The sequence below is a fragment of the Neolamprologus multifasciatus genome, chromosome 4 (assembly GCF_963576455.1).
Source record: "Neolamprologus multifasciatus chromosome 4, fNeoMul1.2, whole genome shotgun sequence".
In the NCBI taxonomy this organism is placed as follows: Eukaryota; Metazoa; Chordata; class Actinopteri; order Cichliformes; family Cichlidae; genus Neolamprologus; species Neolamprologus multifasciatus.
In genome coordinates this window covers 2,606,022-2,631,223 of record NC_140442.1, presented here as the reverse complement: position 1 = coordinate 2,631,223, position 25,202 = coordinate 2,606,022, and the positions used below count along the sequence as shown (strand labels likewise).

The 25,202-nt window shown below is 45.4% G+C and overlaps 1 protein-coding gene across 5 annotated transcripts in view; it reads left to right on the top strand.

Moving 5' to 3' along the window:
* The window catches only part of LOC146519468 (RNA binding protein fox-1 homolog 3-like), a 358,350-nt gene that overhangs the window by 308,470 nt on the left and 24,678 nt on the right, over positions 1–25,202 (top strand). For all 5 annotated transcript variants that reach the window (XM_085158197.1, XM_085158198.1, XM_085158196.1 and 2 more), the window contains 5 exons: positions 8,132–8,275; positions 15,652–15,705; positions 20,241–20,333; positions 21,044–21,104; positions 21,184–21,237. In XM_085158197.1, coding sequence (XP_085014323.1) covers positions 8,132–8,275; positions 15,652–15,705; positions 20,241–20,333; positions 21,044–21,104; positions 21,184–21,237 — 406 coding nt within the window. The remainder of the gene's footprint in view (positions 1–8,131; positions 8,276–15,651; positions 15,706–20,240; positions 20,334–21,043; positions 21,105–21,183; positions 21,238–25,202) is intronic.

The window sequence follows — 25,202 nt, the reverse complement described above, 5'->3', positions numbered from 1 at the left end:
ATAAAACGCCTTGACCTGAGATTTACCTTCACAAGAGGTAGATGCAGATAAAAGGGAGAACGCTTAGCTTCGAACTTAAGAGCCGCGTCTAGAAAGACGGATAGTGCCGGCGGAGATGAGGCGGGACCTGCGTACCTCTTTTTCTCCTTTAGTATGAAAACACCTGCTGCTGGAGGTCAGTGCGAGGCCACAGCCCTGCTGAGAGGCATCGGGGTCGCTCGTGAAGAGCACCTTTAATAACTCGATTTTTTCCCAGCCTCACAATTACGGCGCAGCCATGAATATTTGGGGGCAGAAAAGCGCTTATGCAGCATAAGCAGGGCGATAGCGCTGCACGGCGTATCATCATCGGCCTGTAATGTAGCAACGTTTGATTTGAAGATTTGTGCGACGCACTCGGACCGCTCTGTGGTTATGCGCTGCACTTACAGTAATGGCTGGGACACAAGGATTTAAAGTGAGGAGAGACTTGGCAGGAGGTTTAGTCTCCTCCTCCTCCTCCTTCCCACCACTCCCCTCCGCTCTCTATCTCTCGCCGTCTCCACTCTCTCTCCATTTCGCATTTGATTTCATTTCATCTGTTCACCCGCTGTGAAGAGAGCCCAGTGATGGTGGCCATGGAGAGATGAGAGCTCGCCTCATCTTCCTTCATGTTCTCCCCTTCTCGCGCGATCCCCGCGCTCCTCCATCTTCATTCTCCGCATCCACGCTCTCCTCACTTCCACCCGTCTTTTCTCCGAGAGGACGGAGGGACGAGATTAGCGGGGTGTAAACAGAGAGTCTAATCCCCGGGGCTGGTGGGGTGGTGTCGCCCACCGCTGCGTTCCCCAGCTTTAATGACAGACCCAGCCTGTTTGCTGTGGGTGTCACAGACGGGCCCGGGCGCCTTTGATTAGGGCGCCCTGCAGAAACACAGATTGAGGGAGCAGATCAGCTACTCGCTGCGAATCTCCCCCCTAAGTTCCTCCTCCCTTGACTCGACTCTGCTGCGCTCAGCTCCTCCACCCCACGACGATGCTTTACTCTGCACATCTTCTCGACTTAAAGACTTAAAAAGAGTCAAGAGAGAGAAAATTCAGTGAAACGTATGGATTCTGCGTGAATTCCCTGCAGAGAACGGAGAGTGTGTATGTTTTAATGAGGCACGGGCACCGTCTCCGCTTCTTTCTCTCTGCTTCTGTCTCCAGTCCATCGTCTATACTGGGAAGGTGGCGTTGTCCAGAGTCAGACCTCTGGGACCTCGCTCTGTGCCGTGTTCAAACAAGCTGACTTGAAAGCAGTCGACTTGAGGAAGAGAGGCAGCCCCCAACTTTCTCCAAATCCTTAGAGATGAGGGTAGCAGAGGGCTGCCAGGGAGCTCTGCTCGAGCAAAAAAAAAAACTGAGCTCGTTATCTGGCTCAGTTCAAATAGTCTGAGGTTTGGTTGAATTTCATGAGTAATCATTCTCTTTTCAGATAACAAATTAAGGCAGTGGCGTTAGGGCAGCACTCAATTCCAGATTTTTCACAGCCCGTGTCAGCGGCACGAAGACTTTCCAAAGGGTATTCTGGGGGACTGTGATAACATAGACGCGCACACAAACACACAGGGGCATGCAGAAAACACGAGCGAGCACATGCAAACACTTACAGCCCTGCACGCACACACACTCATCTCTCACAAGCTGTGTTTAAGGGATCGAGACACCACCAGGGTGTAGCTTTCAGAGACACTGCTGATGGCAGCATGTAGGCCGCCATTAAAAGGGGATGACTGTGTTATCTGTAAGTGGGAGGAGTCGCTTACTTCCCCCTGGTGTAAATTCCCTTTTCAAAGATATCCTCGGTGTTCCCTAAAATAAATACTCTCCTGGATCGTTTAAAGGATGAGGATGCTGTTATTCTATTATCGTCAGCAAATGGGCGAATCCCACGAAAAGGCCGAAACTGACAGCGTCTCTCAAAACTCGCTGCCCGAACGCTCTCGCAGAAACGGCGCTCACAAACATAGAGGCTCGGTAATGTCCCGAAACATCTGGGCGCCGTAGTTTTTAGCAATCATGAGATAAACATTTGTCGGGGACTATTTTCAGCTGTGCATTAATGCGCAGTCGGGTCTCTGGTGACTCTTTAGAGCAGCGAGAGTTCCCAGCTACAGTACATAGTGTCCTTTATAATGAAGATGCACGTCAGCCGGTCCCACGGAGAGGTTCACTGGTGTGTTTTTAAAGTTTTCAGAACAATAAGATCACAAAACCAACATGACGCACGTTACGAACGTGAAGAAGACCTGTGTCGGTCTAATTAATTGAGGCCACATGCAGAAATAACCTTTAAGAGAACGTAGATGTCATTTAAAAATCTAAATAGATTGAAATATGAGCATGTGTTGCCACCACAATCATCGCCCAGACGGTGTCCAGAAAATGGGCTTCCTCTCAGCTAATTAGAGGCACTGAACTGGACCTCTCGACTGCGTCTGTGCTGTTGTTGCCTTTTGGAGCATTTTAATGGAATTATCTGACAAATAATTTGGCCCGTCGTGTGGTTAATGCACCACCAGATGGTCCGAGAAGTCTGTGCTCCAATTTTGGTGACTATAGTGTTGTAGTAGCCTTTTTTTAGCTCGTTAGTTAACACGCTAAAAGCAGATATCTCTGTCTGTGCGATGCACCTGTACGGTTAATGAATGCGGCTTGTCACATTAGCTCGCTAGCCTTCGCTGATAACTTGGCACTTCACCCGCGGGTCTAAATGCGGCTTCTGGCTCAAGAAAAGCGAGATGAAAGCGGCCAAAACACTAATGTCCGGACTTTAAAATGCAGAATCCATAACGTAGCGGGTGACATCACACCGGCAGCATCCGTCTTGTGCGTGCGGTTTTCACACCGGCTGCCACGAGGGCATTACACGTGCGTCTTCGATATTTTCCTGCAGCGATAGTTTGGATTAGCTGTCAAACCCGATGCAAGTGAGCCCAACCCTAAATGTAAAATTTATCCCCACTGATGCTTCTTACCAACCAAAACCTACCTCAGAGCTGAAGTAGGCTTCTCAGCTTTGAGCTTTTGATTCTGCAGAGTTAGTCGAGAGAGGAGACTTTCATGTTTCTGAGCTTTATTAGTGCCGAAACGGCCTATCGCAAAAGACAATCTATTGGTCTCGGTGTTGCCGGCGTGCTGAAAATGACTCCTCCGTCTCGGACTTGTTTATATGAATCGAAGGGAGAAGGCGGCGGGGGCTGATCCTCCACTCCACACTTAACTCCCTGCTCTCTCAGGTGATGGAAAGGTTATATTTGCAGCTTCTTTAGAAAAAGAAAACAAACGGCGAAGGACTGGAAAAGGAAAATAATGAATTAAATCTCTGGCATTATAATTCTTGAGAGCGAAGACTCAGAAACCCCCCACCCCAGCTCCTATTTAATCGGATGTAATCTACCTGCTTGGCAGCATTCCAATCAGATAGTTTCAATTATGCTCTTGTAATGCCACTCTGCGAGGAGGGGGAAAGTGCTGAGCAGAGCACTTTGCAGGCGATTTGCAAATAACAGCAAGGGAGTCTTTTAGAGAAATGACTGAACAGGAAGCCGGAGAGTTGCCGGAGTTGACAGCTCTCTCACTCTTAGGTTTGCTGGCTTTGGCGGTGACGGCATGTTTTGCATCCCGCCGCCTCCTGCCCGTGACAGCAGCTGTCGGGACAGTAAAGCGCCGCTGAAGGTGGCCTCCTATGGTAATACGGAAGTAATTATTTTCCACCGCTACACCAGCGTCTCACAACCAGGCAGGTCGGAGCCTCGGGAGCAACGCGCAGAGGCAGCCGTCGCGGATCGCGGTGACACTCGGGAGTTACCGAGCTAGCAGGACGCGGTCCGAGGCGCTCGGGAGTCGGCGTTCAGCATTTGTGTTCTCCATGTGTACTTGCCCCCTGTGTCGGGGTGTCGGTGCGCCGTTGGCCTGTCAGAGCGTCGCGCCAAAGTTAATCTGGATGTCTGCAAACACGCGACTGCGCCTGCCGTGATAAAAAGCCGGGCGGAGGAGCTGGAGGACAGCGGCGCTCAGTAGTCTGGCAACATACGCTAAAGGTCGATAGTGTCATGTGTGACCGATGAAACAGATTGACCCGCGGGGCTGTGGTACCTTGTCACCCTCCACGGTCCCGGCATCTGTCTGCAATGTGTCACCCCCGGGGCCCAACATGGCTACTCAGGCTATTAACCTCCAGCGCGCGAGGACACGGCAGAGTTAAGACCCGTCCACCCGTCTCTCTCTGTCACAAATCCACTCCTCAGTAGCCGGCCGGCCGACCGAGCGCACTTCCCGCTCTCGCGTCCTCTATCGCTTGTTAACCTCTGGTCCGAACAGCGTCCAGAGCAGGCTGGACTTCGGAAGCCGCCGTCACGAGTGCGCCCTACCTGTACGGCTGCAGGGGAAGACAAAGCGGGACCTTGAATCAAACAACTGTCACTGCTAACAATGTATGTCACCATCTCGGAATGGGCCATAAAAACCAAATAAATGACGGCCATTACAGTGGAGATTGTGATTATGATAATGAGAATAATAAAGGCGATCATCATTACGATCATGATGATAATGATAATACTGTGATGATGAATTATAATGAATAAATCCCTACCCCATTTCCTAAATGGTGGGAAATGCATCACTACGAGAGGCCTGCAGCCATCTGACAGGCTCGGAGCGGCGCGAGGGTTATCGGCGTGTGCGTGCGTGTCATTCGAACCGCTTGTACTCCGGCTACAGCCTACTCTCTTTTCACGCCTGTATCAGTACAAGATTGCATCCGTGTATGTGACTTCCCAGTCAGAGTATAGTGTGTGTGTGTCATGCTCAGAGAGCACTTCCCAGGAGACCTGGCAGTTTACATATCACATTCAAACAGCTTTTGTTCTCAATATCTGCCACTTCCACTCTCTCGTTGCTCGTTCTCCCCTCTCCTCTCTCGCCGTTTCTTTATTTAGTATCTTACCAGAGGCTCTGGCTCTAAATCAGCCTTCATTTTATTGTTTTTTTTTTAATATGCTTGCTTTTGAGAAATGGACACTGTCTCTAACACATAAAAAAATCACAGCATTTATCTTTTCTTGATGAGTGACCTCTTGTGGTCATGAGAGCAATTACTTTTCCTCTCTCAGAGACAAATAGGAATTGTGCAGAGCTGCTTCACACTAAAACTTTATTTGAAATTGTAGTGAATGGTTTGTAGTTCACTTCTTGTCGCTCACTAACAGTCGGCACTTTCCAGAGTTGAAGTATAGAAGTGTGTGTGTGTGTGTGACCCTTTATTACCAGCGTGTTTCATATGACGTCAGTGCATGCAGACCCCCCCCCACCATGTGTATCTCACCTGTTTACCATGCAGATCACCAGAAGAACGAGATCATTCGTGTTTATTTTGCTTAATAAGAAGTTTTTTTAATAAATACTTTATTTATTTTTTGTGCATAACAGCTCATGTTTGTGCTTTTTGGTGCAAATTAATAAACACAAGTTTGTTCATGTGCCCAGTTAGTGTGAGGTGATAGAGTTTAGTGTAGGTTTCCTGGTGCAGTGATATCTGCACCTCTGTTGTTTGGTGAACAGCTGGCACTTAAGCTAACCTGGATTCTGTTTAACGGCCAGCAGGAAGCGACTCACCTTTCGACAAAAAGATGTCAGACTTTACAGAATCGATGAGAAAATACTGATTTGACTTGTGATTTATTATCTGCATAATTAACCCCTATTTTTTTAATGTCATTTCACAGCCTGATCATTTTGTAAATGATGGCTCCATTTAGAGTAAAACAGAACATAAAGCAGAGTAGGCTTTAAAAGCAGGACTGGGCTATTTATTTTCCCAAGAGGCCGCATGAGAAACTGGGACTCTCGTGGAGGGCCACACCAATAAGCTGAACTCAGTTCTGCTCACTATTAATTTTCCCTCTTTGCAAACTCATCGGTGCGACGCTCCACAAGAGTCCCAGTTTCTCTTGTGGCCTCTTGGGAAAATACATTTCCCAACCCTGCATTCAAGCACGACGTTAAACACATCGGTTGGTTTGTGTTTCAGCTACATGCTAAACAAGCAGTTAGAGAAACATCAAGATGTTACCTTTAAATCAGGCCTTACAGTTCTTCTATAATGGGCTGTTTTTATTTAATATGCCAAGTCATTGACTATTGCACAGAAAGAGGATCCATGCTTAACCCTAAACAGGCTGCACGCATCCCAGTGGATGTCAACATTTCTAAATCTCAAACCAAATGTTTTAACCCTTTAAAGCCGGTCAGAGCAGCACGCTCTGTTTTGTGTAACTATTTTTAAATCTCAGTAGCTCTGCAACCACGTGAGCTAGCGCAATAATTTTTTTTGCATATGAAACCGGAGGAGTTGTACTTACATCTTATGCCATCAGCTTGTCCTCGGTCACAGTTTCCTTCCACATATAGCTTTGCAAAAACTGCATAAAAAGCACTTGCAGCAACAAAAACATAATATTCCAGAAACACGCTTTGCCGATCCGATCAGCTGTTTGTAACACTTCCTACGTCCATCAGCGTGAATTATCGCATGTGCGCCATGACCTGCCCGAAACCAGAAGTGACGTCATTTTAGCGGAAATGTAGTTTTTTACCGTCCGGGCCTCACGAGCCTATACTGGTGTTTTTAAAAGTTATGTTTGACTTTATGACTTTCTGTGTGGTTTCTGGGATGCTTAGGACTCATATTGCACTGCTGGAAATAGTTTATTTTGATGCATATGCTGCTTTTTTGCAAATTTGCATTATAATATTTATTTTCATTTTTCCTGCAGTGTATAAAAATTGGTGTATTTCAAAAATAAAACTATGAAGACACTCAAAATAAATTTCCTGTTGTTAGAAACTATTTTGTGCAACTTTTTTGTATTTACAGTTTTGAGGGATAAGCTTCTTAAATTTCTCTAACTAGAAATATATGTTAAAAAAACAAAAACGATTTTCAAATTTTTTGTAGTTTATTGCACTTTTTTGCAATTTATGTAATTACTATGCACTTAATGCAGACATATTATTAAAATTTAGGCTGTAATGGTTGTATTGATGTATAGCAACTTGAAATGCTCCCAAAAATGGCTCCACAGCATGTAAAAATATAATATAAGCTCTGGTGGACTTGGTTCTATGATAGGTCTTAAAGGGTTAAAACAGGAATCCACTCAGAAATGGTTTAGGTAAAAAACAAAAAACAAACCAACAACAGCTAACATCCATTTTTTATATACAGTCTATGCTTCTGGCTCCAGCTCGATACTTGCTGCTCATATACTGATGCTGTTTGTCACCATCTAAAACGAATATTTTGATCGTTTTAGCCAAATGTTTAGCAGCTTAAACTTTAACCGCAGAGCGAGCAGGTCAGCAACCACTCATTTGATCAATTTGCATAAAACACATTTTCAGAAAACACTTACCGGCAACCTATTGACCAAATACAAAGACGGACCGATGTCAGAGCAGTGAATACAAAGGGAGGATAAGCTGAGCAGTTAACCAATGAGGTTTCGTCCATAGAAAATAAAACTGCCTCAAATACGAGGTCCATCTAAACAGACAAGCCACGAGAACCCTCGGTGAAATTCATCACGGCTGTCACAGAAAGAAACAAGTGGAATTTGTCACTGACATCAGACACGTCATTTATATAGAAATGTCAGCACAGCATTCGCATAATGATGGAAACAACAACGCTGAGGGCTTTGGGCCTCGCACTCTGATGGCTGTGTGCAAACGTCACCAATAATGTGTCTTTAGTCTAGACATGTCAGGGCTCCGTGGGATCTATATCCACGCCTTTTTGTCAGCGCCTTCAATCTTCCCTGTTGCTCAAGAGCTAAGTGCAAGAGATTAATAAGTGGATTTGTAATGCACAACCTCAGGTTTGACACTATAAGTCATAGGCTGTTTATCGCTTTGGCTTTCTCGCCTGATTGAAAAATAGCAGACGCCGAGGAAGTCAGTCAGCCAGGCCTCCCACCCCACCCCGTACCCCGCCACCCTCCTGTTTCAACCCCCTCTTCTCCTATACTTCATGACCAGGAGGTAGAGTATACTGTAGCAGCTAATGAGCAGCTTGTGTCTTTCCTCTGTTTGTTTCCCTCTGGCAGACAGATGACGTGACGCAAACAGAGGGCTCTCAGCAGCTCCAGCTCCAGCACTCAGACTCTTCAGAGAAGCAGCAGCCCAAAAGGTTACATGTCTCCAACATTCCCTTCCGCTTCCGGGACCCTGACCTAAGGCAAATGTTTGGGGTGAGTACCTCGGAGAAAATATCAAAATATCACACCTTGGCTCTGCCGTTGCCTCGTTTCCATCCAGAACATTGAATCCCAGGAGCTTTTTCCAAGGAACTAAAATGTTTTTGCTTTTCCCTCCAAGTTACATAAATGACTTTCTCGCTGCTTTTATATTATTGTCGGGGTTATATTACTTAAACCATATCTTCATTGTTACTGGGATGTGATCATGCATGATGACAACACGGCGAACAGATTAATTCTTGTTGCTTCTGGTTTTTAATTCAGTGGGAAGTGTAACTATAAAGCACAAAGGCATGAACATCTTTGTAAACATGTTGCATGTTTCTGCTGCACCAACATGATGGAGCCACATTAGAAGTCTCCGTCTCTCTCCTCTGCTCCGTGTTTGGGTCCAAGCTGCAGATCTGCATTTCTTTCGGATGGCAGAGCCGAGCTGCAGTACACACACACACACACACGCAGCAGAGCAGCCACATTAAATAGATTAAAGCCTTCAGTTACATGCACGTGTAATACAGCAATACTTCACTTTTCTGCACGTTTGCTTTGAAACAATCAGAAGATGCCGTTTTATTTTCCCGATGCATTTCTTTGTGTTTGCTGATGCCGCGCTCCGTCTTGCTCGACCACAGATGATGGGATGAGTGTTAACGTTACATGAAATATCTGTGGTTTAACTTATTTTTAATTCAATTCAATTCAATTCAATTTTATTTATATAGCGCCAAATCACAACAAAAGTCGCCTCAAGGCGCTTCATAGATACAGAGAAAAACCCAACAATCATATGACCCCCTATGAGCAGCACTTTGGTGACAGTGGGAAGAAAAAACTCCCTTTTAACAGGAAGAAACCTCCGGCAGAACCAGGCTCAGGGAGGGGCGGGGACATCTGCTGTGATTGGTTGAGGTGGTACTGAATTTAATTACATTGTAATTAAATCTCAACACCAACGATCTGATAATCCGCTCAGAGCAAGCATGTGGCGACAGTGGGGAGGAAGAAGTTCTTTTTAAACAGGAAGAGACCTCCGGCAGAGCCGAGCTCTGGGCAGCTATAGCTGTGACTGGTTGGGGGTTGTTTTTGGGTTTTTTTTCATGCTTTTGCCAAAACTGGGAGATACTAGATCTAATAACTAGCAGGACACTTCCACCAATCAGAATGCTCAGTGTCCACTTGTGCAAGTAGGGACGTCTTTAAAAATAGTTTCCCTGCAAACAAAACTAATCAAAAATCTGGCACTTGGAGAAGGTTCCTGTTGTATTAGTGTATGTACTGTTTATCGCTATGTGGAGAACGATCCTACAACAAAGCCTGAAACACACACGCTCACTCGGGAAACCAAACTGACAGCAAAGTTTCTGCAGAATAGATGAAAAACATTGTATTTGGATGTAAAGTTAAAGGTCAGCACTCGAGAATCTGACATGCTAGCAGTTGTTGTTCTCGAGCGGTCCCACCTCACCCTAATTAAAGAGCGCATCCTCTAAAGTCAGAGCAAATTATTATATCTTTATTAAAGTGAGTATGAAGCTTCTGGGAAAACAATCTAAACCACACAACAGGACGCGTATTTAATGAGCAAAGCCAGCGCTTAAACTGTCATCTAGTTAATGCATTGATTACTACATTGTCAGAAGGGGGAGAAGGAGGAGTGTCTTCTGAGTTTTTAAAAGCAAACAGCTCAATCAGTCCCAATCAGGTGCTGAACTCATCGCTGCACTGCAGGTTGGGCACTGGGGAGAAGTTAGAGGAGCCCAGTGCGGTAATGATTTTACTCTTCATCTTCGTCTGCTCTCCCAGAGAGCTGCGGCTCGCTTTGTCGGGCTTTTTTTAAGCTAGCGTGTCCCCGAACAACTGACGTGAGGGTAATTTTAATCGTAAAATATGAGGACAAATACAAAGAAAATGGGGGGGGAAACAGATTTAACTTTAATTTCTGTTTCTGTTTTGTTCTCGTATATCAGAGCGTATACAACGGGTAGTCTCCACAGGTCATTAAACAGTCTTATTTTCTAGAAGTTACACACAGAACGGTCAGCTGCTGACAAATGCAACGAGGTTACATATCAACATACGAGAGGTCCACCGCAGAAATTCTCTCTCCCTCTCTGTCTCTTCGCAATTAATGAGCCAATACATACAGTTCAACAGCTCACCCTCCTGTCTCACAAAAGCCTCGATACGAATTGAACCAAACATCCCCTATTCAATAACGATAATGGATCTGAATGGAGACGATTGCCAAAAATGTACTTTAAATGTTATGCGCTAATTGGACCATTAGAATCCAGAGGCGTTAATTCTCGTCGTTATGAAGACAACATCCAGCTGATGATATTAATTACTCGCGAGCCGTGGCTGCGGCTTTATAAATTGCCGACAACATGGCCGCGCGCTCTCTTTCTCTCTCTGATTGTTGGCTTTATTGTTCCCAGCTCTGGTGCAGGTCGTGTGGAATCCAAATCACCTCAGTAATTAGCTTGGAAGCTTTGTGTGCCTGACTGGCTCGTGCAGATATATGATACAAAATTGATCACAGCCCACCCAGTCCCCCTCAATCACCCTTCTCACCCACATTGCCCGTTCCCTCCTCTTACCTGCACCGTCCTTTCATTCTTGGCGGTTGGCACGCTAGAGAATTGCGGGATCAATTGTCTTGGGTCGAGCTTGGCGAGGCGATAGCTGGTCTGCTCCACCCTCTGACATGGCCTCCACAATGGGCCTTTGTGCGATCAGCACGTGCAAAGCCTCATCCCTCTAGCTCTAATGGCTTCTGGAGCGCCACCGGCTCAATACGCCATTACTGTTACGCATGAGTGAAGGCCACAGACACGCAGGCGGGAAGACAGAGGAGAGGGAGAGTGGAAGTGCGGCACGGCACACTAGAGAAGGCGTCTACAGCAGAGCGAAGCCCCCACCAGGAGCCTCCATCTGCTCCCACACGGGCAAACGGTCTCCGCTGAGCACCGCGAAGGTTTCGACAACGCGTTCAAACGAGAAGGGAGGGCCTGAAATCCACCCTGACATCACAGGGTTAAGGGTGTGGAGAAACCTGTGAGCTTTTAACGAGGCGCTGAATGAAGGCCTCATTAGGGCAACCGCAGCGGACGTTAATCAGTAATTAGAAACTGTGATCTCTGAGAGCGAGTAAGTGTGGGGGAAATGAAAACACTCCAAGCGCGAGCGAGCGAGCTCTGCACGGCGCCCATGCTGCGCTGCTTGAGGGTGCCCTCGTTTGTGTGACTGGGTTCTTCAGCAGTGCTTCTTGCAGCGAGCGTAAGGGCTCTCTCAGCGCTCCCCAGAGCAATCAGGACCTCTGCACTCCCCCACCCACCGCCACCGCTCCGACTGTCACCGCGCCTGAGCGTGCTCCACACGGGCACTCTGTTTGAATACACAGGGCGCCGTAGCGTAATTATAGGTTTCTGAAGAGCTTAAAGATATTCAGGCTAATCAAAGGTGGAGGCACAAGGGCCTCAATCTTGTTTGTTGCTTCCACACTTGGAAGCTTGAGGTCTAGTAAATATAGTCGATTATCACTTCCAAGTGGGGTAAGACAAAAACACTAGTGTTCTTAAAATACAGACACTGTCTAGCCAGAGCTGTTTCCGAGTAGCCTCTTCTTTTGTGGTTTACAAAGAAAATAAATGGAAAAGCACACAAGTTACAGCCCTGTTATTGAACATACAAGCACGACCTATGTTCTTAATGGTGCAGTGTCATTCCCTTTGAAATGGTCAGCAACACAGAACATCTCTGACAGTCGTCGAAGTCGGTTGTCGTCATCAAGTTCATGCATCAAGACGCTGATAAAAATGCAATAAGACGGTGTCCGTCTGTTATCAGTTTGCAATTGAAGCTGGCCATTCAAGTTGGGAATTGACCCCAATTAACTGCTAACCTGAATGGGGTCAGGTTGGCAATTACACGCAATCAGTTTGTGATAATACGATGAATAAATTGCCGAAAACAGACGTTCACACTAAACAGAAAACACAGTAACGACTTGCATTCAAGTTCAGCCAGAACCTTGGAGCAGAAACCGCAGCTGTCGGCAATCAGTCCAAGTCGTAGCGCTCTTGTTTGGAGGCAGGACGCCTTGCACCGGTCGACCTGTGCCATCACCAATGTGAACAAAAGTGATTGTCCAGAAGTTGGGGGTGCTGCACGATCAGCCTCTGAACAAGGAGCTGTTTGCTGCAACTACTTGGTACATTTCCCATCCTGTTTTTATTCTGCTCTGATGCGTAAATATTTAGGGTGCACGACCTGAACATGGTAGCGTTGATGAAAACAAACAGCTTGGTTACGTAGCATAAGCTCCGTGATAGCACTGAACTTATTCAGAGCAGGCTTCCACACGGGTGCTTTGTTTACATAACACAGACAGGACAACAACACGACATTTGTTAATCGTGTCTATTAGGCCTGCCACAAACGATTATTTTGATAGTCGACTAGTCACCGATTATTTTTGCGATTAGTCGACTAATCAGATCATCATCCATTGGACGTAAAACTACAGCTTATTGCACCAGCAGCATCTGCTCTTATATAACTATCATTAGCTTACAGCTTTAAGTGTTTAAGGTCTGTGCTAACTAAAAATAAAGACAAGATGATAGTTTATTACATTTTAATGAAATTTGCAGATTGTTTCAGTGAAGTTTAATAAACTCCTTGCTATCTAAAATATAACAGGACACCGGAGTAAATTCTCGAGCATCTCACACTTCTGATAATCAGCTGTCTGCTTGACGTTTATTCAGCTGTGTAAAAACTATAACTTTAATCTCAGCCAAACCGATTTACTCAGGAACAAATAAAATACTAAAAAAAGCCAAACAATAACATTTTAAGTTATCTAAGTGACTTATATATCATGTTTAACCTGAGTAGCGAAAGACGGCGGTGGGTTTGAAAACGATTAGCCGGGAGTCCGGTGTTCTCACGGCTCTAGTTAGCCTAGCTCCCGGCTAGCTATCGAGCTAGTGGGTAACAGACGTCTCCGAAAACGTCGGAGCGCTTTTGAAAATATGTGGTGTCTTGATAAACTGAGCAGATATTTGAGGTTTACAGTTACAGAAAATATGAAAATATGTTAAACGTTTATTTTGTGACCCAGAAAGAATAATAAGAGTAATATTAAAACTAACTAGCTGCCGCCATTGTTGGAAACTGAGCTGGGCTGCGCTATGAATTCTGGGTCAGCTTCTTCTTCTTCGGGGTTTAACGGCAGCTGGCATCCTTGTACATGCAGTGCTGCCATCTTCTGTTTCAGTCCGTTATTACACTCTTAAATCCTACTACTTATTCCTGCGTCTTTTGTGATCTTACAAAGCTTCAAACGACGCGTCGACTATTAAATCAGTCGTTGACGATTTTGATAGTCGACTAATCGTGGCAGCCCTAGTGTCTATGCACGACTCTCCAATCTAGCTCAATTCAACAAAACCGAAGTAGACTTGTGGCTCTATTGAGTAATTGCACTTTAATTAGGAAGCAGAACACAAAACCAGCAAAATAAAAAAATAACTGCAGATGTATTTAATCAGTCACTGATATTTTTGCCCAATCACCATACCCCATTATGTACTAAGGGCAGGTTATATTTAATTTCAAAAGTCTGTTACCACTGAACTCATGTACAAAAACCAAATAAGCCAAATAAAAACATTCAAATGTCTCAAAAGCACGGGAATGATCTGCTCCAGTTAAGCCATAATTGAAACATAACGAGTTTGATAAATGAGATAAAACATGCAAACTCCCAGCATCATCATTCGATGCTTCTCTTAATGCTTTTTTATTTTCATACAGATATTGGATGGTTTTTCTAATCTATGGATGGATGCATGTAGCTGCAGCCTCCTAGATGACATCAGTCTCTCCCTTGTCCTCCCTCTGGAGACTCCTCCCATTGAAGCTATTGTTTATTGGGGCTGCTGATGCAGCTGTTTCTCCCCGTGTGTGTGTGTGTGTGCGAGAGAGAGATTGAGAGCAAGTAGGTGGGTGGGAATAGAAGTGCATGAGATCACTGGTGAGCAGCGAGCAGTCCCCAGCGCCATGTGGAAATCCACAAAGATGACTTCCTCTGAAACTAATTAATCGACGCCACAAGCCCATTACGCTCGGTTAAAACAATTAGCATCTGCACGTTGCGTGGGGGAAGCATTGTCTTCTCAGGCGAGAAAGGGGCATCACGCTGGGATATAAATGCCTGCGTGCGTGATGGAGCCAACGTTCCCCATTCGAATCAGTGGAGCCGAGCGCCATATGAAGCAGATGTGCGTCTAGGATCTATAGAACTAGTTTGAACACGAGCAGACGCATAGGGGAGAGGACACGCCCTGTGGAAACAGAGGTGGATTTAAATGACAAAGCCTGTTTTTGGCTTGGCGACTTGGTGTGTTGAGCTTGCTGCGTTCTTAAAAATGAGGGAAACATACGTTTTCCCGCTAACCCATAAACGCTCATCTCCTGGAGTCCACTCGCTCCAGCCAGATAATAGCCGGCTCCTCCTAACCCCTATTAGTGGCTCAGTCAAACGATCCATCCATTCCCATTGAGTGTCGACCACATGGAAAGGCCCATTTCTTCCCTGTTGTGCTGAAATGAAGGCGACGCGGACCGCTTGACAGGGTAATTACTTTTAATGAAATAATACAGCCATTGTAGACAGCAATTAAAAGTCGCTCTCACTCCACTCATTAGAGGAACTTACAGTTTACTTTCATTCCTCTGTTTTCTAATGATCCGAAGGCAGGCCTGTTAAAATCGAAAGGCTGCAGCGTGTTAACCCCCGGGGACCGGCCCTTAGGTCCTGTTGACTGCGAGAGCACACAAACAAAGAGAGGATGAGAGAATAAAGAATAGAAGAGAAGGAGGCTCTATAAACAGAGAGAAAGGTAGAAATAATCAACGAAACTCTTCACAAGACTCGAAGGAGCAAGTTTCCCCGAGGTGATCGCGGAGGTGTCGGGGTCCGCGTCTCAAGACGACATCAAAACACCGTCTGATGCCACTCTTTGTGTCGAAACAGGCGAGCAAACTTACATCATAAACACGGCCACGTAATCACAGATCAAGAATTCTGTGATTTCATTTCGTAAAGTACCGATAGACGCGCGGAGACGCGTTGCAGCGGCAGCTACGAGTTCTCTTTTCAAACCACGCCAGCGAGCTTCAAGAAGTGTTTGCTGAGCTAACAAATGCAAATTGACCACCATTTCCTCACAAAAGTAACATTTCCATATTGCCTTAATGGTTTTTCTTTCTCCGGTCGTCGTCCTCATGAATTTAGTCAGCGAGGCTTTCTAACTCCATCTCTTCTCTGCTCTTCTCTTTTTCTTTTCTCTCTGCAGCAATTTGGAAAGATTTTAGATGTGGAGATTATCTTTAATGAGCGAGGATCCAAGGTAAGTGAACTAGAACGCCAGCTGCTTCATTACCATGTACTTCTTCTGTTTCCTAATGATGGCATTAGTGTAGTGTGTACATTGGCTGAGAGTAGTGGTCTCTAAGCCTGGTCCTGGAGAGCTGCATCCACTGCCTTCCTGTCTCTCTCTCCCTATTGTTTTTGTTGTTTGTTGCAGCTCTCACCCAAGTTGTGAATCATTAGCCCTGTCAATCAATTCATTATTGAGCTGTTTCACATTTCACTTAATCCTGCAACAGGCTGCAGGTCCTCCAGCATATGGAATTGAAACTGCTTGTTTAGAGACGGGGGTCCTCTTTGAAGCCCGGGCATTGATTGAAAAGGTCCTACATTATTCAGGTTTATCATTTTGTTTCAGACTGGATGAAAAACAAAGTTCTTTGTGATATTTACCAAATAAATGTAGTTTAGTTAAAATGAATTTGAAGGCTAATACCACGTTTATGAAAATACACGCCTGGAGAAGAACCTGCAGATCGAAACGCTGCCTCCAAGAGGATTGAATTATTAAACTGAAGCTTAAGATTGTGTCGACGTTCCCCTTCTTTCTTACATCTATTACTTTTAACACTTGTCCAACTTTGGGCAAATAGAGCTTCATCTATTGGCCACACTTTATTTTAAAGAAACCGGTTGGGATGAGGACTGGCGGTGTTTCTCGGCTCTTTGACTTCTGTGGCACTCGGGTCGCAGCTTGCTTAACGTCTTTAAAAGAAGGATATGCAAACTTTATTCTAAAAGAGAAAAAAGCCCTCTGCAATACATCGGGCCATTATCCTTTTTCTTTTTCTTTTTAATTTAATTTTAATGTATTCAGACATTCTCATTGAGATTAAAATCTGTTTTTCAAGGGAGAACAAAAACATTAACAGGAACACAATGAGCAGGCCGAAACAAAAGAACACAATAAACAAGGAATTAATAAAAACAGCAGCAAAAAACATCAGATAATAAAGCTTTAGGAACTCTAAGGGGAACGTCAGTCTCCGGTTTGAGGTTAGTTTGCAGTACCTGAAACCTTTTTTACCCAGAGTAGTGCATGGGAATGTTTAATTAGATTTAAGTGTGATGAATAATAAAACTGTGATGAAGGGTTTAATTGCTGGAGTGCTGATGGGCCCGCAGAACAATACTGAATATCTCGATTGTCTAAGACAGGCTGTGGACGTTTGTGTTTACGAGTAGATTCGATATAAGAAAGCTGGTTTGATGTTGAATTTCAAGCACAAAATGTTTTCATAGTGTGTGACTGCCTGTGCTTTATATATGTGTAAAAAAGTGGTAGGCTAATAGGCTACATTAACTTAACTGTTGTAAGTTATATTAAAAATACTAAAATTCTTTGACGCTTTTGCCCCAGATGACTTACAATGATAGAAACACTCGTCATTAGAAATGTGTAGATTCAAGTTTACTGACAAACTTTCCTACTTTACATTTGTATAGTTACACATTAACAACCTATGGATTTAATTAGGGATGCACCGATACCGATACTGGTATCGGGTATCGGCCCGATACCGGTACTGGTATCGGGCCCCCGATACCGATACCGGTACTGGTATCGGGGCCGATACTGTAAAATGTGTGTGTACTCATACTCATAAAAGTTAACCGATACCATGAACCGATACTAACTTATTTCATTAATCAGAGGGTGGCTTGTCATTTCTGTTGTAGTTTTTTAGATTGGCCACTAGGGGGACATCCCGCGCTAAACAGGCACAGGGTTAGACGAGTGAGACTGGCGGCTCCAGATAAAAAAGAGAAACTGGAGGCTGCTGTAGCTAGGCTAAACAAAATGTCAGCAGTGTGGAACAGCCAACTTTAACTCAGGTTTTGGAAAAGCGAAGAAAAATATCAAGAGAAAATCCACGGACTCATTTTATCGCTCTGGATGACCAGCCAATGCCGGTCATGGAAAACATAGGATTGCACCGTCTTCTCAGGATACTCGAGCTGCGATATGAAATATAATAAATGAACAGAAGTGTTTATTTATTATTCTGAAAGCTCGGGACAGTGCCAATAGTTCAGTTATATTTTGTTAAATTACAATGTGGAGACTCTGCAATAATTTAACAGAAGTGCTTATTTTTCACTTGAAATTTTTTTGTGGTCATTTTTATTAAGATTTTATTTTTTATCGGCAGAGAATAAAATAAAATCTGTCTTCCAATTCATTGCATTTGTGTGTGTGTGTGTGGTAGAAGTATCGGTTTTTGTACTCTGTATCGGCAAGTACTCAGATCCGAGTATCGGTATCGTATCGGTTTGAACAAATTGGTATCGTTGCATCCCTAGATTTAATTTAACATCAATTAATTTAAGTTAGTACCATTTAAAGTCTAGGACAGGTAGAGTCATATACCATTGTGGAGAATGCCACACAGTTGGTAGGCATTTTAAAGGAGGCTGCAGTAATTGCAAAACATCATTAGAAGACTGAATCAGTAACTCTGCAGGAACAGGATTGGGACATATATCACAGTATCATCAGCAAAGAAGTTTATAGTGAGAGGAAATAAAGTGCAGAGCAACTAAAAAAGGCCACAAACCAAAACCCATATTTAAGATGTTTTTGAAAGGAAACTTAAATGGAAGTAAAATACTACTGCTAGGGACTATTTTCAGCAGAGCAGTGTATGTGTAAGCAGTGGGTCTTTGCGGTGACTCTGTGATGTGTTTTTAATAATTCATGGATATACAGGCAAGCACGATATTTTACTTTTGTCTTTTTGTACAATTTGCCGACAAAGAAAAACGCAGAACGCAGACGGCAGTGTTCTTAAAGGTCACCTGTACAGAAAATAAGAAATACTGCTTATAATTCAAGCTGCGCCTCCTTAAACAACATTGTGAACTTGCACACCTTGGATCATTTCTACATTTGTCTCGAAGATAATTTGTACTCGTAAACACGCCAACCAGCCGCCAGAGAAATGGCCACGGCGTCGATGCGTTACTGCAGTATCAGTCTCCCAACCAGGACAGGTGAAGCCTGCGGAGGTGTGAGCAGCCGAGAGCTACTCATCCAGCTGTTCATTTAATAGAGTGTACTAAGCTCCACAGCTTTCCATTCATAAAGGCGACAGGCTCCCTGGCTGGGTGTTGAGGCATGAATGCTATTGATTCCCATTCATACCTGGGAGTACTTTGGGCTCGTATACAGGCGTGCAGGGAGCCCCGGAACCAGGCGACGCTGCTGCACTCAGCCCCTTCTGCCAGACAAGATTGAGCACCGGATAAACCGGTCTCCTCCGCCCGTAACAAGCATTTATTGTTTGTGCCCTACAAAGCCATTACCCATGATGCCTCTCTCCCTCTTGCACTCTGTGTGCTATATAATGAACCTACCAGGCCATTAATAAACAATCTATTTCCTATGAAGCTTTGGCAATTTGCATTCAATATGTTTGTCTCCTTTGAAAAATGGTGGCTCCACTCTGTGCTCTTGTAAGCTAATTATTTGTGCATGATAAAAAAAAGATAGAGGGGGTAACCACAGTCGGGTGAATGTCCAAAGGATTAATTTTGCCCTCAATTCCTTTTTTGAATTTATTTCTTTATCTCTCTTTCCCCAAGGACAGGTCGCGTGTTATTTATGCTAGAAATAGCAGCCCGGAGATCCTGTGTATGCATACGAGATCACTCCGCTCGCCATCTCTCACATGTATTACATCCTCAAGCAATTATCAGGCAGCGCCGGCCATGCTCTCTCTGCCTCAGCCTATACCTCTATACGTATATATAGAAACCACAGGAATGGGACTTGTTTGGCCAGAATATCTTAAAGCTTGCGCTATAGAGAGTCCAGTATCCCAGTCCACATAACTCAAGGAAGTGACAAACCCCCCAGGGGAGGCAGGCAGAGTGAGTTTGGAGAGGTTGGGTATATTTTGGTCAGGGTTTAAAGTCAATATTGGAGCTCTTCTCTATCACAGATGAGCATATTTGCAATGACACCATTCACTTTTTTTTTTCTTGGTCGCATCAATGAGCCGGTGTAATTTCGCCTCCGTAAAATGGCCCACCTATTAGCGCAGCGAATAAGAAAAAGCCAGAGATCAAGTTAACGTGTCTGTTCAGAGAATTCATCCTCACTCCTTCTGCCGTTGCCCACGCCTTCAAAGGGAGACGGCGGCTGCGGCGCTGAAGTTGTGTAGATAATTATACGACTATTATGGCAGCCGCCGCTTCCTGACATTCACCCATGGCACCGGTGCTGTGCTGTTTAATTGGGTAAAGCAAGCAGGTTTGTTGGTGTTGTTGTGTGAGGTCATGTCACCGTTATCCTCTTCTCCTCGGATCTCTCTGTTTGCTGTTTCCTGACGCCTCACTAACTGCCTCTAATTAATCTGGCTGCTTACAACTCGACTCTGCTGCTCACCTACTCCTGTCTTCTCACCTCTCTCTCCCTTTTCTCCTCCCTTCCCTTTTCTTCCTCCTCTGTGTGTGTGTCCATCTTTTCCTTCTCCTTTGTCTCTCTACCGATGGCTAACGTGGTGCTCTCAGGGCTTTGGGTTTGTAACTTTTGAAACAAGCACAGATGCCGATCGTGCACGGGAGAAACTAAACGGTACAATCGTAGAGGGACGCAAAATAGAGGTGCTTTCATTTTTCCCCTTTATTCTCATCTTCTCTTCTGCCTGCCTGCTGCCTTCTCAACTTACCCGTAAACCTCTGCATAAGCATGCGGCTGCTCTGTCTGTGCGTGTGGTGCCTGAATGTATGCATGCGTAACGGTGCGTTTAAATCCTCGGCAGAATGCGGGATCCATACATGTCAACCCGGACACCCCAGTTGTCCGTCATTACCTGACGACGCAGAGTGAATGCATGCCATCAGTCGTGCATTCCCCTATCGCCACCGTTTAGTGTTGCCTGCTCTAATTCTGTTTTTGTTTACGACGAGCCGAGCCCGCACTCGGCCGTCCTCATCAGGTCAATAGAAGAAAATCAAAGCACTGTCTGTGTTTTGCTTTTGGAATCCATTTGTTTATCCAACCAATTCTGAGGATGCTTTTTTATTATTATTATTATTATTATTCATACCTGTGGGTAATTGGTGCATGCTTTCCCTCTCTTTCCAGTAATATAATCATCTGTAAGAAAATTGAAATGATGAATAAATTCATGAAAGGGCGAACCAAAACTCAATCACACTAAAGTGCTACAAACAAATTTACATAATCATTTATTTTATGAATCCGTCTTTATTCATCTTGGTTTGCTGCTCGCTTATAGCTCGCCGCGGATACGCGGATGGTAAATGTAAAGGTCAGTAATCACGGGCTTTGTGTTTGCTGCTTGGAACAGGTGAACAACGCGACAGCACGAGTGATGACAAACAAAAAAGTGGCCAACCCGTACACGAACGGTGAGTGGCAAACCAAACGATAAGAGTTCGCTCGTAGTCGTCGCTGTGAGTCAAGTTTTTCTTTCCGTCTTCTTGCCAGGCTGGAAGCTGAATCCAGTGGTCGGAGCTGTCTACGGTCCTGAACTGTATGCCGGTAAGAGCTGTTTTCTGTGTTTTCCCCCCACCTCCCGCTGTATGCATCGCACCGTATCCGAGGCCGCTATCAGCCACCGCCTGTCCCACTCTGACCCCTGAATTTCCACAATCAGGTTCATCCTGAACCTACTGAACATGAAATTCCCCTCGAATCAAAGTGAATCGGAGAGCGGCTCAGATAAGCAGTGGATGATCCAAGCCTCTCTGAGTGGCTGAGGGAGCCTGAGCCATTGTTTGCGCGGTGTGCAACTGTAACGCTGGAAAAAAAAAAATGATTTCGAGAGCAAGCGCCCCTGCAACTGTTATCAGATTGTGGAGGCTGCTGCTGTGGATGGATTTGCCAAGTGCGCCAGATTGACTTTTACAGAGCTAACCGAATAAAGGAGATTGAGTGAGCGATATTGTTGGCACCTACCCTGTCGAAGGCCGCTATTCCTTCTGGTCTCAGTAATGGAGGAATGAGATGAGCTCAGTGGGGTTTTCCCTATCTCTCTCTGCCTCGACATGCCAGCTTTATTGCTGTATGTTATATGAACCCTTTGCATTTTAATGAGGGGGAAATGGTACTATTTCATTTGGAAGAAGTGCTGAGCACATCGCGCCACTTTAACGGCTTTCCTTTCTGCTCATTAGACTAAAATCTGTTCATTCCCCGGACAGCTTTACGGCGAACCTCTAAATAACTGTCCATGACAGAAAGCAGTCATCTATCATTTTTATTTCATCCCCAACCCCTCGCCCCCTCCGAGCCTCCTCCCTCGCCTCCCACTCCCCACCTCCTCCTCCCCCACCAACATTCCTTTAGTTTCGACATCTTCTGCCGATAATTATTCACACACACACACACACACACACACACAAACGTACGCTCGTCCCTCTTCTTCTCGCACGCTCAGGCACAAAAAACGTGGCGCCTTTTCTCTAAATTGAAAATCGGGACGTTAAGTAAGTCTCAGCTTACGTAAACAATAATTTCACTTGACCCACATCCACGCGCGACGCTAACACCTGCCCTGCTTCTCAGACCAAAGCACTCCAGCACACAGAAATAGATAACCTATGTAGAGCACAGACTCAAATACATGTCCCCTCTTCCATGCACACACTCTCCATTTTGCTCTCTCTCTCTCTCACACACACACACTTCCCAAATCATCTCATAAATCAGAGGGAGTGTGGTCCACCACTCCAGGCAGGGGAAGCAGGAGGGGTTGGGTGATTTATTGGCTGCTAATTTTTCAAGTCGTCTTGACATGGCGCTGGAGTTTGCCAAGCCTAAACGACAACATATGCTTGCCAGCTGGGAAGATGGGAAACATAAATAAGAGATACATTTTTGAAACAAAACCTCCCTAATGAGCAGCAAAAGGCTGTTTTAACTCACTAAAAAACAAACTCTGACCAGCTTGTTGACTGTTGCATTCTTCTTCTACTCTTCCTTTAAAATAAAAGAAAAAAAAATGATGACCACATTCAGGACATTTTCCAAAATCATCACAGCTACAGTTAATATACTTTTGGTGGGAGTAAAATGGGATATAAAGGCGATTAATCACTGTTTATCAGTCCTCATTTCTGTGCAGGAGATCAGTGAAATTGGTAGCCATAAATCCTGGCTCGGTGACAGCGCACTTCGTCTCCATTCGTCCTGGCGCTACAGGTTTATTGTCCTCAAAACCCATTCAGGAGAATGACGGATGAGAGCCTCATACCGGCTCCCCGCTCTTAACCTCTTCCAGGGTAGATTGGCTCCTCCTTTGCGTGGAGGAGGGGGTAGGAGGGTTCTCGGTAGGGTACTGGCAGCCAGCTCCAAACGTGGGTCCGTGTTCTCCGTTGCCACCTAATACCCAAACCTCCCATGGAGCCCTGCTGAAGGGGTGGCAGAGGACAGCGGTGTGGTCCAGAGAAAAAGAGGCACAGCAGCGGGGTTCCCAGTCAGATGGAGGGATTGGCAATAGCACATGGCTGTGGCACAAATCATAGTGTGAGGTAGCTGGTAGGCATCCAGTACCAGTGCTCGTTTTTATCCTGTGTTAGTGAGCGCTAAACTTTTGTAGAACAAGCCCCAGAATCTGTGCTCCGCTATCCAAATATAGTACGACAACAGTGTGTAGGTGTGTAGCTAAAAACAGCACAAATGTCGGGGCTCTGTTTCACGTTATTTGTTGTTAATGTGACATCATTCGTCAGGGTGAGCCGTGCATATTGCATTCTCAGCTCATCTCATTGCAATTGGCAAACTTGCGCTGGATGTTTTCAGCACCATGGACAGCTGTCACTTAGAAATCCCTTCGTATGGCTCGGCTCTCCTCAGACTAACGCAAAGAGACTCCCCTCGGCAGCTAATTCCCAGGAAGACAGGAGATGAGTAGCTTTTCATTCGCCAGTTCATATTTTTCTGCGACTAAGGTGGAGGTTTCTTTCTTTTTTCTTCTTTTTTGAGGACTCGTGAGAAGCTACCAGCTGTGTAAATGACAGAAAAGAAAGGCTAATTGCCATCTTAACATATGTAGACAGATCCTCTCATTGTTGGAGTGTACTTTAGGGGGATAATTAAGCTCCAGACTCTTGATTAGATTAAGCTGTTTTTTTGGTCCCCAGTGCGTGGATTAAGTGCTCATTGCCCGATGTATTTGAGCAGGAAGTATTAGAGAGATCAACCTTGTGGAAAATCAGATCTTTCTTTATGGGAGCCGGTTATGACCCCATCATTGGCACAGAGCGGGATTACCTCGGGTCCAACTGGCTCTGCAGGTATTGAGCTTCTCTCAAGTTGACACATATGACATACGAGGTGCAGCGTGACCCCGCCGCCCTTCAGCGCATAACTCATATTTTCTCCAGCCCCCCTCCCGGAAAGGGTGTTTGACTTTGGTGGCTAGACCAGGTTTGCGCTCTCATACGCTGTTGCTGTTGTTGCTTTTCATGGGCTTACCAAGGTGTGACAGCGCCTTTGATTTATGGGTTATTATTGAAGCAGTGTAGCCTATCGCCAACTCATTATGAGTTTACATTCACATACATCACCGCATGCATATTGCATACAAATTTTCAAAAAAAGAGAAGGAAGCAATTGGGCTTTGTGGGAGCCCAGAAACAGCGGCGATTTGTTAAGAAGAGGGCGACGCACCTCGAAAATTATCAAGGAGGATTGTTTTTGCCCTTTAGCGGCCGCGCTCAGATGTCCACTGCTCCAAAAAAGGAGGGACTAATTTAAATGTCAAGGTCAGCGTTATAAATCACCCGGGAGGCAAAGGGGCACCGTCCCAGTCCAGGCCGTCCACGGGTGTGTTGGCAGCAAAGAAAGCGCCCCGCACATCGGTGGGCGGGTGATGTGTGGGCGTCACCTGGCCAAATGAGACGCAAAGTTTGAATATGTGTGCAGACCCACTAATGGAGCGTGATGTTAATGGCAGAAGACATTAAACCGGGCTCTCTGTGTTTTTAAAAGCACCACTAATCTGTCTCCCTGTCAGCTTTATTGAAGCAGCGAGGCTAGGGTGAGCATCGTCCATTAGGGTGCTCACTGGTCTCGACCAAATGCAGGGCTAGCGCTGCACACGGCGGAGTACCATCAGGCTGTCACTCCCCAGGCACAAACCCATACAGCACCGCTTACCTACGAGCTACCATGGATCTTCATTGTAGTCTAGTTTGTCGGAGATTGCGAGGGACTGGCGGGTCGTCTGAAACAGGCCGGATGCGTGTTATTAACCCGCATTATTTACCCCAGCCGAGGCGCCGCGTCACCAAACCAAATCAGACTCGAGCTCCCCATCAGAGTGATCTGTGATTGGGGAAAGTGAAGCGGTCCGTGATGAATTCATCCAAAGCGTGTCGTGGAAATGAATAAGGCGAAGAGTAAGGTGAGGAGAGGGTGACGAAGGGGCGTTTCTGGGGATAAAGAATAACGGGGCTGACTGCGCTGTGATGGACCAGACGTTGGGGGAGGGAGAGAGGGCG